At 42.0% G+C, this 14,110-nt stretch overlaps 2 protein-coding genes across 4 annotated transcripts in view; one reads left to right on the top strand and one right to left on the bottom strand.

The window, feature by feature from the left end:
* The first annotated feature begins 1,373 nt into the window (after nt 1-1,373).
* Nucleotides 1,374-2,304, top strand: LOC130849342 (olfactory receptor 10Z1). Its single transcript, XM_057728159.1, is given in 3 exon segments — nt 1,374-1,551; nt 1,554-1,715; nt 1,718-2,304. Coding segments are annotated over 3 exon segments (927 nt in total).
* Nucleotides 2,305-12,243: 9,939 nt separating this feature from the next.
* The window catches only part of SPTA1 (spectrin alpha, erythrocytic 1), a 63,768-nt gene continuing 61,901 nt past the window's right edge, over nt 12,244-14,110 (bottom strand). For 2 of the 3 annotated variants that reach the window (XM_057746819.1, XM_057746810.1), the window contains exons 50-51: nt 13,212-13,356; nt 12,578-12,703 (exon numbers count right to left, since the gene is read on the bottom strand). In XM_057746819.1, the coding sequence (XP_057602802.1) occupies nt 12,578-12,703; nt 13,212-13,356 (271 nt within the window). Of the gene's footprint in view, nt 12,704-13,211; nt 13,357-14,110 lie in introns of all 3 variants that reach the window. The other variant, XM_057746800.1, reaches the window with a different exon arrangement.

Below are 14,110 nucleotides of genomic sequence, written 5' to 3' on the forward strand. Positions count from 1 at the left end.
CAGAAATTAACACAATATTGTAAATCAATTATACTCCAATAAAATTATATAAAAAATAAAAATAAAAAATAAAATTACAAAAAGGTTTGATACATAAAGTGTATAAATTTGTTTCTGTTTCCTTTAAATAAAAATAACCTCTTTTGGGGAAAAAAAGGAAATATCATCTTTAGCACAAAATAGATATATAAATTATTGTTTGACTCACAATCTTAGCATCCCTTTGTTCACATTTTTTTTTTTGCTTTTCCTGGAAGAATATTTCCAGTTAATGACAAGCACAAATAGATGGCTTCCTGAAGCAGCACCCATTGGGACTGGGGAATCTTCAGAGAGAGAAGCTGTTTTGATGGAAGCAGATATGATTCACCATCTGGGGATAGGGGTTTGGGAGTTTCCCTGTTATCCTTTGGAAACATCTCTCTTTGTTTACAATAGGAGTTTCTGAGCTGGATCTCAGGTCCTTTCTCACTGTGAGACTCTTCAGGTGAGTGGAGAACCCCCATTTGTCTAATCTCTCAGAGACAGTGAAGCCAGACAGCTGATCTTTGGCTGAGGGATATGCAACTTGCCCTGAGCTCTGATTTTTCCTTCAGTGCTCTGCATAGACTCACATGAAAAAGGGCTTGTGAGAGGGGTGTTATAGATACAAGGGATTATTGTTGAGCAAACTGTTTCTGATTCTGTATTCATGTTAGTGAGTGTACTACAGTGTCTGAGGAGAGTTATCATTGTTTGGGGGAAATAACATTAGATTCGACTCAGGAACTTTTTCTCTGGTCTTGGCTTTTTGTAACTTCAAGGCGGTCACTTCACCCTCTAGGCCCTATTGCTTAGTCTATAAAATATTATCCATCAAGCCACCCAGCCTCAAGTTCTAACAGGCAATGTGTAAGTGTCCACTTGTGTATTGTGTGGCAGTGTCTAATGTTGGTATGCATGTATGTGTGGTGCACATATCTACACATGTATGTGCTGTCTGAATATACATGCATTTACGTGTGTGCGTGCCTGATATTAATGGTAAAATTGCAGTGCATAGCTTTGAATGTGTAAAATGTGCACAATTATGTGTGAGTGCTTTGCATGTCATATGCATGTATATATGTGCCTATATATGTGTAGCTGTGTATGTGTCTGCACACATGTGCATCTTGTGTATCTTTGTATTCATATATGCACAGATATGCATGTGAGAATGCATCTATACAGCCCTGTGTCTAATAAGTATATTTCTGAGGTTTATTGTTGTCTAAATAAGAGCTTTCTTTTTGAGTTACAATGGGTACAAGGAAATGAGAATCTACTTCAACTTGCCTTCTAAAGAAATGAGGCACTTACTGGCAAAGGGGAAGGAAGCAAATCTATCAGGGATGTCACTCAGAATGGAGCAGACCAGTGCGACCTCCTGTGTCTTCCCAGGCTTCTCCAGCTTTGGGGAACTGCAACTCCTGCTCTTTTCTTTGTTTCTCTCCCTGTATCTTGTCGCCCCAACCAGCAATGCCTTCATTATCGTCGTCATCAGGCTCGACAGCCATCTGCACACCCCATGTAGCTCTTCCTTTCCTCCTTATCTTTCTCTGAGACTTGCTTTATCTTGGGCATTATCCCTAGGATGCTTTCCGGCCTGGTCAGCGATGGGCAGGCCATCTCCTATGTGGGCTGTGCTGTCCAAATGTTCTTTTCTGCTTTGTGGGCCTGTACCAACTGCTTCCTCCTGGCTTTGACAGATATGTGGCCATCTGTGCCCCACTACACTATGCCAGCCGAAGGAATCCTATCGTCTGTGCCCAGCTGGTTGGCACCTCCTTCTTGAGTGGGTAACTCTTTGGGCTGGGAATGACACTGATCATTTTCCACCTTGCATTCTGCAGCTCCCATGAGATCCTGCACTTTTTCTGTAACGCGCCGCCAGTGCGGAGCCTGAGTGGAGACCCAGGCCTAAGTGAGCCAGGGATCCTTATCCGCAGCCTGCTGGCCCTCCTGGTCTCCTTCTTCTTCATCACCATCTCCTACTCCTACATCCTGGCAGTGATCCTGAGGACCCCCTCCACTGACGGGAGGAAGAAGGCCTTCTCCACCTGCGCCTTGCATCTCACGGTGGTCATTGCTCACTATGGCTGTGCCTCCTTCATGTACTTGAGACCCAAAGCTCGTTATTCTCCTGAGCAGGACCAGCTTATTGCTGTCACCTATACTGTGGTGACTCCTCTCCTCAATCCCATCGTTTATAGTCTAAGAAACCAGGCTGTGCAGGCAGCCCTGAGAAATGCTTCCTGAGGGAGATTGCTGGGTAAAGGATGACGGCTACCCTAATGAGACAGTCTCCTCTATGTAGGCTGGACATACACCAGAAATCCAGGCCAATGGGCCAGATATTCAGGGTCTTAGGCCAAAGCTACCCCAGTTCCCCGAGAGAGCCCCATCCTATCTCTTGCGTGTTCCCCAGGACTGCTGGGGAGTGCAGAGTCAGTGCTTCCTGCTCTGGTTACTGTGCTTAACTCACGCTGAGCTCAGAATCTGAAGTTTCACTTTCAGCCTCCCACATGCCAGCTTTAGTTCCTGAAACCCAGTTCATGAAGAATTTTCTAACTGAGCTGAACAAGATGAGGGGAGTTTCGAGTGCCAAGTTCAAAGCAGGGCTGGCTGGGGCCCTGCCAGGGATACTGTAGAGATTTCTGAAGTTGCTACATAATTAGACTACCCAACCAATATTGTTCTTCCAAGATCTGAAACTCAGTGACTCTCAGGTTGGCAGGTCAGTTTGACTGCTTTGCTAAATGAAAAGGTCAGCTATTATTATTATTTTTTCTCTCCCCCTGGGTGTCTTTTCTCATCTTGTGTAGTTGTCTTCTTTATCTTTGCCTCATTATTACTTTGCCCTTTGCTTTTTAATTGGCTCTCCTAGTTGGGTAGATTCTATTTCAGAAAGGATATTTATTTCCTGTTTTCCTCAATAATTGCTATTGCTCTCTAATGGCCTCCTAACATTGGATATAAACCCCTCCTCACTTGGGTCACTCCCTAGCATGGACACTACTCTTTAGCATCTGTGGTGGAACTCTCTATCTTGTGTGTTTTACTTTCCACCCACAGTATGTCATGCATGGAACCAGACATTTCTAGGGATACGTAAAGGTGGAATGAATTCACACAGCTCTCAGGTAGGAGTTCCAATACAGATTCTGCCACTTATGGTGTGATCCTGGGTAAGTGATTTAATCTTTCTCAGCTTCGAAGTCCTCGCCTGTAAAACGGTTGTAACTTCATAGTTTTCTGTTGCTGACTAAATAAGATCAGACATGTGAATAATTTAGTGCAATACCTGGATCATAATAATCATCCAATAAATGCCAGCTGCTACTATTAATAATGTGCTAAGCAAAGTGATTCTGTCTTTTAGCTTAGGGAGAGGTTATTCTCAGTGGAGGAACAGAGCAGCCTTCATGTCTAAGGTAGTACTTGAACTTGCTCCTAAAGAGTGGCTAAATGTTGAAAAAAACAGGAGTAAATTTTGAATGAGTAAATTTACTAGTAAGTAAATTCCACTTACTAGTGGAAATAAATTACATGTATTCTAAGAAAACAGAATAGAATAACTAAAGTCTCAGTGGCAAAACAATATAGGCCTATTACAGAGTGTGGTAAGTTGTCCAGAGGAACAAAAATATCTCACAAATGATAGATGAAGTTAACTTGGGTTAAGACTTCTTTGTGGACAGCATTGTGAATACTTTACTTCATACTTGATGCTTTTGGCAGTGGGAGATAGGACACAGTAAACCTTTGAGCAGAGAGTAGAGTCGAATCTGGAAGCGATTTAGGAAGATTATTCCAGCAGCAGAGAGGATGATAAATCTCAGCAGGCAGAAAACAGAGGCAAAGGGATCAGTATGAAATCCATTTCCATCATTTAAAGAAAGGCAAAAGGACATGAACAAGGATAGGGGCATTGGAAACCAAAGGAAATTGCAAACATAAGAGATTTTGAAAAAGTAGGAGTCATGTGATTCATCAATGAGTTAGAAGTGGGACAAGACTTAAGAGAGAGGGAAGAACTTATATTGGGAAAATATTTTTCAGGTAGGAATCCATATTTTTCCATGCTGTCAGGAAAAAAACACATCCTCTTGTGAGAATTTGGTGGAAATCAAATTTGGGAGGAAGAAAGCTATTCCAAGAGAAGAGAATAGGTTGTAGAGAAGTAGGAGAGTTAGTTAAATTGCAGAAAGGACTTGGGTCGGAGGAGAAAAGCCATGGCTTTTCTAGTCTCCTTCTCACTAGGTCTGGAAGAAATCTCCTCATTGCATTGAGGCTGTTTGAGCAAATTCATTTCCAAAATGTATGCAGTTCATCTAGCATAACATTCCCTAAATGCACACTCAGCAATGATGGGTAAACATATTCTAAAAATTGCTAAGTAATTTTTAGAATTTGTAATATTCAAAGGCCCATCTGCCTTCCAAATGTGGTAGTCTTAAATATGAAAGGGTATAAAAATCACATGAGGGATCTTTCAGTATATGTTCCTGTGACCTTGACACAACTGATCTGGGGTGACAGGCAGAAACAGTTTACAAAATCTCCCTAGGTGATTCAAATTTCCGCCCTTCATTACGAATATGGCCACGTGCTTAAAAAGAACAAATCCTCCTCCCAGGTACATACACACATATACACGTAGCAAAGCAGAGGTCCCTCTGATGTGAACATGACCATATATGCTCCACTCAGTTTCTTTAAAGAGCCAATTAATCCCACAAGGCTCTGGAGTCAGATTTCCTGAGTTTAAAGCCTAGCTTTGCCACTTTTTAGATGTGTGATCTAGAGGAAGTTTATTAACATTTCTGTGCCTCCATTTTCAATGGCAAAATGGAATTTTAACAGTATCTATTTTGTAGGGCTTTTTGTGGTGATTAAGATAAAATCTTTAGAACAGAGTCTGCCATACATGAAACACCCAATATGATCATCTATTATTATTTGGAGTTTCTAGGCACTTTAGGCTGACATATTTGTTACCTAGTTCATGCTGGCAGAAGCCAGTGCCAGCAGTGTCCAGCCTCTTATATTTTGTGATATAACCAGACAAAGAATAGAGTGCTGTTACCTGGCACAGTGTCTGACAGGAGAAGGTAGGAAGATGGACCTAGATCCAGAGACTTGAGACCGGTAGGTACTGAGAAATGGCTCAGGCTATAGGAAAAATGAATCAGATGGCTTCCAGGCAAATGTTTGGCATCAGGGAGGCCCATAAAATGTAAAAGGGGGAGCTCTGTTAAGAATGGAAGAGTTTTTGAGACCCAACCAAGCAGTAGGAATCATGAAAGAAAAATCAAGGATGTAGCCATAGGGCTGAGTCTCAGAGGCAGGCTCCATTCTATAAATTGTAAGGAAGAGAATTACCAAGAATAGAGCAGGGATTCCAGTTTAAAGTAAGCAAACCAGAAGGTCAAGAAAAGATAACTATGAAATATGAGGAACTTAACCCTGAGATCAAGTGTGGGAAGACATTCGGGAACCTTTTTGTAACCTTGAAAATGCTGAAGTATGTGGGCCGAGCGATGGGATTCAGGGTGTCCTGCTTGAGCGGTGGAGGAGCCGAGGGTGCGGGGCGTGGAGACTAATATCACCCTGTTTGGTCCTGAAGGATGGCTGGTTAGCCAAAGACGGGTAAGATTCCTCAGAGGAGGAACAACCTAAGACAGGCACAGCCGCAGAGGGGCCAACAGGGGTGGTGCATAGAACCTTCCTTATATCACCATGTTTGGCCCTGGAGGATGACTGGTTAGCCAGAGACGGGTAAGATTCCTCAAGGGAGGAACAACCTAAGACAGGCACAGTCGCAGAGGGGCCAACACGGGTGGGGCACAGACCCCCAATATCTGAGAGAGGTCTCCTGCCCCCAGGGCTGTTTTGCTCTCCACACCCAGCTCAAATCCACACCTGCTCAGCTCGGACCCAGGAGGCAAACAAGGATCATTGCCCCAGTCATGTGAGGCCTTTGATTGTTTATGAGTGTAACCTGAGAATGTTAGCCCACGAACTCAATAAAAGCAACCTGGGATGAGTCAGCAGGGCTCTTGATCCGAGAGGTCTTGAGCCCCCCGGTTCCACTTTTCTCTTCAGTCTGTGTCTGTGTCTTCTTCAAGCTTGCGGCACCCGTCACTCACCTCGAGTCGCCGAGCTGGTCTCGGCAAGTGGCGCCCAACGTGGGGCTCGAAAGGCTTGAGTGACGAAGGTTCAAGGAAAGTGAAATTGATAAAAGTAAAGAATTGGGAAGTGCCGTGAAGCCCCCAAGAGGAGAGTAAGAGGCCTCTGAAAAAATCCTGCCAGTAAGTAAATCTCTTGGGTAGTTTGTGTTCGGGGTAAAATATGGGAAATAAATAAAGTTTAGATTAATATCGACCAGATGTATGCCTGTTACGGCAGCTCCTAAGGGCAGGTGGAGTAAAAAGCAAGTGAAGGTCTTGTAAAAAGCAAGTGAAGGTCGATTGTTAAAAATTCTGTAAATAGTTGAGAATATTGTATATAGTTTCCTTCTTTAGGCTAACACTGGGTTTATGTACTTAGGGATAAGGTTGGGAACGAACTTAAAAAAACTGCATTCTAAAGGGACTCCCGTACCAGGTTCTGTTTGGTCAAATGTGGTCTCTGATTAAGTCAGTATTAAAGCCTTTATTAGAGCCTCTATGGGCTCCTGAAGGCTCAGATGATAGCTTTGATGAAGAAGCTGGTCCGTCAGAGGACCGATGGGCATGTGCGGTGCCAAACGAAACTGAAAAACAAAAAGGAATTAGAATTCATACTGAAGTGATTGATAATGATTATACTGGAGAAATTAAAGTGATGATATCAACTTCGGTTCCATGGAAAGCCCATCCAGGTGACAGAATAGCACAGTTGCTTATTCTGCCATATTATAAGATTGGCAATAGTACAAAAGTAAGGAGAACGAGAGGCTTTGGAAGCACAGGAGAGGCTGGAGTTTTCCTCTCTGAAAAAAATTTTAGAAACACGCCCGACGTGCTCAGTAACTATAAATGGAAAAGCTTTTAGAAGATTAATAGACACAGGTGCTGATGTTTCAATTATAAGCAGTAATCATTGGCCTTCTCGCTGGCCTACTTGTCCTGCAGACATTACAGTGGTAGGTTTAGGTAGAGCTCATGGCTTGCAGCAAAGTGCTAAAATATTGCCTTGTATTGGCCCAGATGGGCAGCCAGCCCACTTACAACCCTATATAGCAGACCTTCCAATTAATTTATGGGGAAGGGATTTATTGCAACAATGGAAGGCTGAAATCCACATTCCAACGATAGATACTTATAGTATGCAAAGTCAAGAAATGCTAATAAATCAAGGATATCAGCCAGGGTTAGGTTTTGGTAAATATCATGAAGGGAAACTATTTCCCATTCCAGCTGAAGGTAATGCAAATAGAGAAGGTCTTGGATATCAGTCTTTTCACTAGTGGCCACTGTTCGTAAAAGCTTACTGCTTCCCCCAGCACCAATCCCATTGACCTGGAAAACTGATACACCTGTATGGGTTGAGCAGTGGCCTTTAACCATAGAAAAGTTAGAAGCTCTAACAGAATTAGTGACTGAACAGTTAGAAAAAAGGATATATTGAAGAATCTTTTAGCCCATGGAACTCTCCAGTATTTCCAATAAAGAAAAAAACTGGTAAATGGCGTTTATTAACAGATCTCAGAGCAGTCAATGCAATTATACAATCAATGGGGGCCTTACAACCAGGCCTCCCATCACCTAATATGATCCCTGCTAATTGGCCTTTAATAGTTATTGATCTGAAAGACTGCTTTTTCACCATTCCATTACATCCCAAGGATAAAGAAAAATTTGCTTTTTCTGTGCCTGCACTAAATAATAAAGAACCTCGAAAAAGGTTTAACTCATGTAAATGCTAAAGGCTTAAAAATGAAGTTTGATATTACATGGAATCAAACCAAAGATATATTAAGAACGTGTCCATCATGCCAAATTATTAATAATCCTCAGCAATCTGAACCTGGTGTAAACCCACGGGGCTTGCGCCCTAATTCTTTATGGCAAATGGATGTTACTCACATCTCATCCTTTGGTAAGCTCTCCTATGTGCATGTAACCATTGATACATTTTCTCAATTTATATGGGCTACTGCCCAGTCTGGTGAAACTGCAAAGCATGTGCAAAAGCATTTATATGCATGCTTCGCAGTCATGGGGCTGCCACAAGCCATTAAAACAGATAATGGCCCTGCTTATATTAGTAAAGCATTTCAACAATTTCTTGATATGTGGTCTATATCACATTCTACAGGACTTCCTTACAACCCCCAGGGACAAGCAATAGTTGAAAGAGCAAACCAACTACTTAAAAACATGCTCCAAAAACAAAAAGGGGGAATCACCCAAGGGCAACAAACAATTTTAAATAAAGCCTTATTTACTATTAATTTTTTGAATGTATCTGCACAGGCTACAGATACAGCAGCTGAGAGGCATTTTCAAGCCTCGTCTAAGAATGTGACTCATTTTAATGATGCACAGCCGCTGATATGGTGGCAGGACCCATTGACTAATATCTGGTCATCAGGAAGGTTAATCACATGGGGAAGAGGGTTTGCTTGTGTGTCACCAGCACAAGGCCTGGAACCTGTGTGGATTCCATCTCGGAGAATTAAGCCATATCATGAGCGTTCCAAAGAAACGCCATCTTGAATGGGATGTAGAATCTCCGGAGATGAACTTTGTACATTTGTTTTCAGGTTTGAGCTTTGGATACTAAGTTTACTAATTATGCCATCCCTGATAGACCTTTGTGTAAAATAAAATGGATATGGGCTGACAGACAAGATCAGATTCTTTGGGATTTTTGCCGTGGGACGGAGGGTGTGATACTACTTAACGGTTCCTATGGAACAGGATGAAACTGGTCCCCTAAGGGGTATGCAGTCTCTAATGGTTTACACCAAAAAAACTCCTCCTGCAATCCCTATAAAAGGTTGTGATGGCATATACCAATATTGCCATGCACTCGCCCTATCCCATCTTATGGCTTAGGATTGGATTAATACTTCCTTGGCCTCAATTAGAGAATGGCAGAGCCCAAACAAAAATATGGAAACTTCCCTTAAGTTTAAGAACATTACAAATCTGGAATGGCCATGATGCCAGTGACACATCTGCTGGGATATGGAGCGGATGGTCTCACACTGGACATACAACAATTACAAACTAAAATAACTGGCATGCAATATGATTTTTGCAGTCTCTACACCAAAGTGCTACTTTACAAAGTATAGCTGATGGATTAAAAGCATTGCATCCATTGGATTGGATAAAAGGCATGAATAGCAGTCTCCTAAGCATTTTGATACTTTTTGTTGTCTTTTAATTATCCTATGTTTAAGTTCTCAGGTGCGCAGGAGGAACACTCCAAGGATTGACTGAAAAAGAAATAACTCAATAGGCTTATCTTCTCCTACAGGCTTATCTTCTCGGACGAAAACAAAAAGGGGGAGATGTGGGAAGACATTCGGGAACCTTTTTGTAACCTTGAAAATGCTGAAGTATGTGGGCCGAGCGATGGGATTCAGGGTGTCCTGCTTGAGCAGTGGAGGAGCCGAGGGTGCGGGGCGTGGAGACTAATATCACCCTGTTTGGTCCTGAAGGATGGCTGGTTAGCCAAAGACGGGTAAGATTCCTCAGAGGAGGAACAACCTAAGACAGGCACAGCCGCAGAGGGGCCAACAGGGGTGGTGCATAGAACCTTCCTTATATCACCATGTTTGGCCCTGGAGGATGACTGGTTAGCCAGAGACGGGTAAGATTCCTCAAGGGAGGAACAACCTAAGACAGGCACAGTCGCAGAGGGGCCAACACGGGTGGGGCACAGACCCCCAATATCTGAGAGAGGTCTCCTGCCCCCAGGGCTGTTTTGCTCTCCACACCCAGCTCAAATCCACACCTGCTCAGCTCGGACCCAGGAGGCAAACAAGGATCATTGCCCCAGTCATGTGAGGCCTTTGATTGTTTATGAGTGTAACCTGAGAATGTTAGCCCACGAACTCAATAAAAGCAACCTGGGATGAGTCAGCAGGGCTCTTGATCCGAGAGGTCTTGAGCCCCCCGGTTCCACTTTTCTCTTCAGTCTGTGTCTGTGTCTTCTTCAAGCTTGCGGCACCCGTCACTCACCTCGAGTCGCCGAGCTGGTCTCGGCAATCAAGAGGGAAATTTCATACAAATTCTAATTGTTTACAATATTATAAGCTGAATATTTATAGTCCCCAATTAAGTTATGTATGGTAATTCCCATATTGCCATTTTTTGCTTGAGTACATAGGTGGTCAGAATCTGATTTCAGAAGGTGCTCTACGTAACTCTGACAGTACCATCTTCTTAGGGCATTTTTGTTGATTCTTCATATAAATACTATCTTCTTTATCCTGTATATTATTAATTTCTTTTTGTGAGATGGTACTAATGGTCCTTTGCCTTAAAGACTCATCACATGCCTAAAAATCTGATTTAGGACTTACAGATACTTGGCAGGGATCAGGAGGAGAATGGAACTATACTCACCTTTGGCTTTGGTTATTACAAACATACATTTTTTAGACTTTTCCATAGTCGGTCAGTGTGATACTGTGATGCTGATTTTTGGTGGCCTACCATGTTATGAATATTTTCAACTGTAATCATATTTGGCAACTCATAATTTGGTAACACAATTTAGATAGTTATGAACATTTTTTGAAATACTTTTTTTTGATTGTCATATTTCATAGTATCCAATTGTTTAAGCAAAAATCAATAAAAACCCTTATACATTATTAGCAGCAAAGGTAGCTTTTTGGTTTTAACCAAAATTTCTTGAAATTGTTCCTGTGACAGGATTTGTCCCTTAGCAAGAACTAATTTCTATGCAAAGAATGGGACTGAGACTTGAAATGGTAATCAAGTGGCAGTATACGTGGATTGGGAGGTGGAGACCATTCCTGCAGGATACACAAACAGCTAGGCGGCTTCATACTGAGCAAAGACATGACATAAGCCTTCTCACAAGCAAAAGACACCATAAATTTGTACAAGTCAGGACAGACTGTTAGCATTCAAACCTGTTCAGATCAAACCTGGCTTGGAAATTATTTGGAAATAGCACCACTTGTTGCTTCTTTACTTTTTTTTTTTTTTTTTTGAGCTATTTTTTATCTGAGTATAATTGCTTTACAATGTTGTGTTAGTTTCTGCTGTACAATAAAGTGAATCAGCTATATGTATACATATATCCCCTCCCTCTAGGACGTCCCCCCCACCATCCCATCCTTCTAGGTCATCACAGAGCATCGAGCTGAGCTCCCTGTGCTATACAGTAGGTTCCCACTAGTTATCTATTTTACACATGACAGTGTAATTGTGTCACCTAATCTCACAATTCATCCCACCCTCTCCTTCCCCTCCTCTGTCCACATGTCTGTTCTCTGTGTCTGTGTCTCTATTCCTGCCCTGCAAATAGGTTCATCTGTACCATTTTTCTAGATCCCGCATATATGTGTTTATATATGATATTTGTTTTTCTGACTTACTTCACTCTGTGGAAACAACCTAAATGTCCATCAAAAGATGAATGGATAAAGAAGATGTGGTACATATACATAATGCAATATCACTCATCCATAAGAAGGAAAGAAATTGTGTCATTTGTTTTTTTTTTTTTTTCCCTAATTCTATAAAAATTCTACTGACTCTTACACTAATAGGAGAAAGAAGTAAATCAGACAGATTCTTCTTATCACATTAACATTTTGGAGAAAAATCAGGGACATACAAAACAAAAGGAAGCCCTACTATGCTCATAGTTTGCTCTTTTGAGAGTAGTAACATTTACTCTAATGGGGAAGTATGAAAAAAGGACAGATTAAGAAGAAAATGGGTGCTATGCTGGTCTTCTCTGTGTGGTTCCATTTCATAGACTAAAATATTGGGGTTTCCCAGAATATCAAATATCTCCATTTTCAAATGTAAGGATTTAAACACATTTGAAGCTCAAGAAACACTGTAAATTACTTTGGATCTTATATATCTACTACACCAAGGTCCTTATTTACAGTGTAATTAGCTGCCTATATTTAGATGACAGTACAATTCTCAGAAATATAGAAATCCAACTGAGTCAGGAACTATTTACTTCACATTGCCCGATCAAAAAGAAGAACTTCAAAAAATGCTTTTTTTCAAAAAAAAAAAATACTTTATTCTATAATCAGAACAAAACAAAATAATGATACACAGAACCCAACAAATGAAAAATAGAGATCTTGTTTAATACCCCTCAGCAGTGACCAGTTGCATATAAAATAAACCCATGGCCTCCTCTCCTCCAATTTTGTTAACGCCTTTATCTCCCAAGATTGAGGTTTTTTTTCAGGTCCTGCAATAAGTGTAACACACACACACACACACACACACACACACAGGACTATCTTCCCACCCTCCGTGTTTGCCTGTCTCATTCATCCCTCAATACTTCCCACAACACCAAGATTCTCTGACCCAAAAAAAGCTGCTTCTCAGTTGCCAAAGTAGGAATTGACGAAGCCAACGTAATCGTAGCCGGCAGGCGGGGTTCGGCCCCGTGGGTCCACGTATTGCTGCATGTGCGAGGCACAGAATGACACTTGTTCTGGGGTTAGAGCCTGAAACATTAAAAAGAAATTACAGTAATAAGAATTAAAAATAGCCGGCTCTTTGGGGCTTCTAATATGCCCTAAACTCAGGAAGTGGAGAGACTTTGGAAGAAGAACCAGCCCTGGTCCTATCACATGATTTTCTTATACAAAGAAATCTATAATTTCCAATGAATAAGACCAAGTCATCTCTTCAACTCAAAGAGTACCATCTCACTATGACTGTACTATTTACCCCATTCCCTGAATAAACAGGATAAAAACATAGCCTTAAAGATCAAGCAGCTTGTTTGGGATTGACACTGATAGTTATTAGAGATGGATTGTAGGTTTCTGAGTTGGGTCAAGACAACATGAGGTAGTGATAAAAGCACAAGACATCCAGTGCATGACAATAGCTGAGAAAAAACATGGGAGAGAGGAGTTGCCTGTAGTAAGTAGGCAGCCAGGTCTGAGATAAGCAAAACCTAGACTATGATGAGAGTGTGATGAGAGTGGATGCAAACTGGAATCTGACCTGGTTCATGTCGTCTTTGGTGATATAGGCCTTGCCCTCTGCCAGGGCTTGGAAAGCATCCTCTAGTTCATCGCTGGACTTGATGTTCTCTGACTCCTTGTAGATCAGGAAGTCGGTATAGTCACCTTGTGAGATATAGCCCTTTCTGTTGGAGAAATAGACCAGGAACTGTCCCCTCTCAAGATGGAGAGGGAGGCAGATCCCTTTCTCATCCTACTCAGTGTCTCAGAGTCAGAGAGAAGCTGGATTCTCCAAGTGCCATCCCATCTCAGCTCTCTGAGACTATGGGCTATGGTCTCTATTTGACCCCCGTCCTCATGCCCTTACAGCCAAATAAACAGTTTCTTAAGTTCCAGCCTCTGTTTCCACATGGGTCATTCAGCCTGACTCTCTAAGTAGAACTGGGGAATTTTTCACTAGCATTAGTCTCTAGGTATCTCACGCTCATCAAGTTGAGTTGAAGACCTCTATTTCTGATCTTCTTTGTTCCTTGGTATAAGAAAGAATTCATCCCTAGGGGCTTCCTAGGTGGCGCAGTGGTTAATAATCTGCCTGCCAATGCAGGGGACACGGGTTTAATCCCTGCTCCAGAAAGATCCCACATGCTGCGGAGCAATTAAGCCCGTGCGCCACAACTACTGAAGCCCACGTGCCTAGAGCCCGTGCTCCGCAACAAGAGAAGCCACGGCAATGAGGAGCCTGCGCACCACAACGGAGAGTAGCCCCCACTCACTGCAACTAAAGAAAGCCCTCGCACAGCAAAAGAGACCCAACACAGCCAATAAATAAATAAATAAATACTTTTTTTTTTTTTAAAAGAAAGAATTCATCCCTAACAGTAACGAATCCCTCTCTGACTCTGTTCTACCCTCACAAGCACACAACAACCCCATCTGCAG

The sequence above is a fragment of the Hippopotamus amphibius genome, chromosome 1 (genome assembly GCF_030028045.1).
Source record: "Hippopotamus amphibius kiboko isolate mHipAmp2 chromosome 1, mHipAmp2.hap2, whole genome shotgun sequence".
Taxonomy (NCBI): domain Eukaryota; kingdom Metazoa; phylum Chordata; class Mammalia; order Artiodactyla; family Hippopotamidae; genus Hippopotamus; species Hippopotamus amphibius.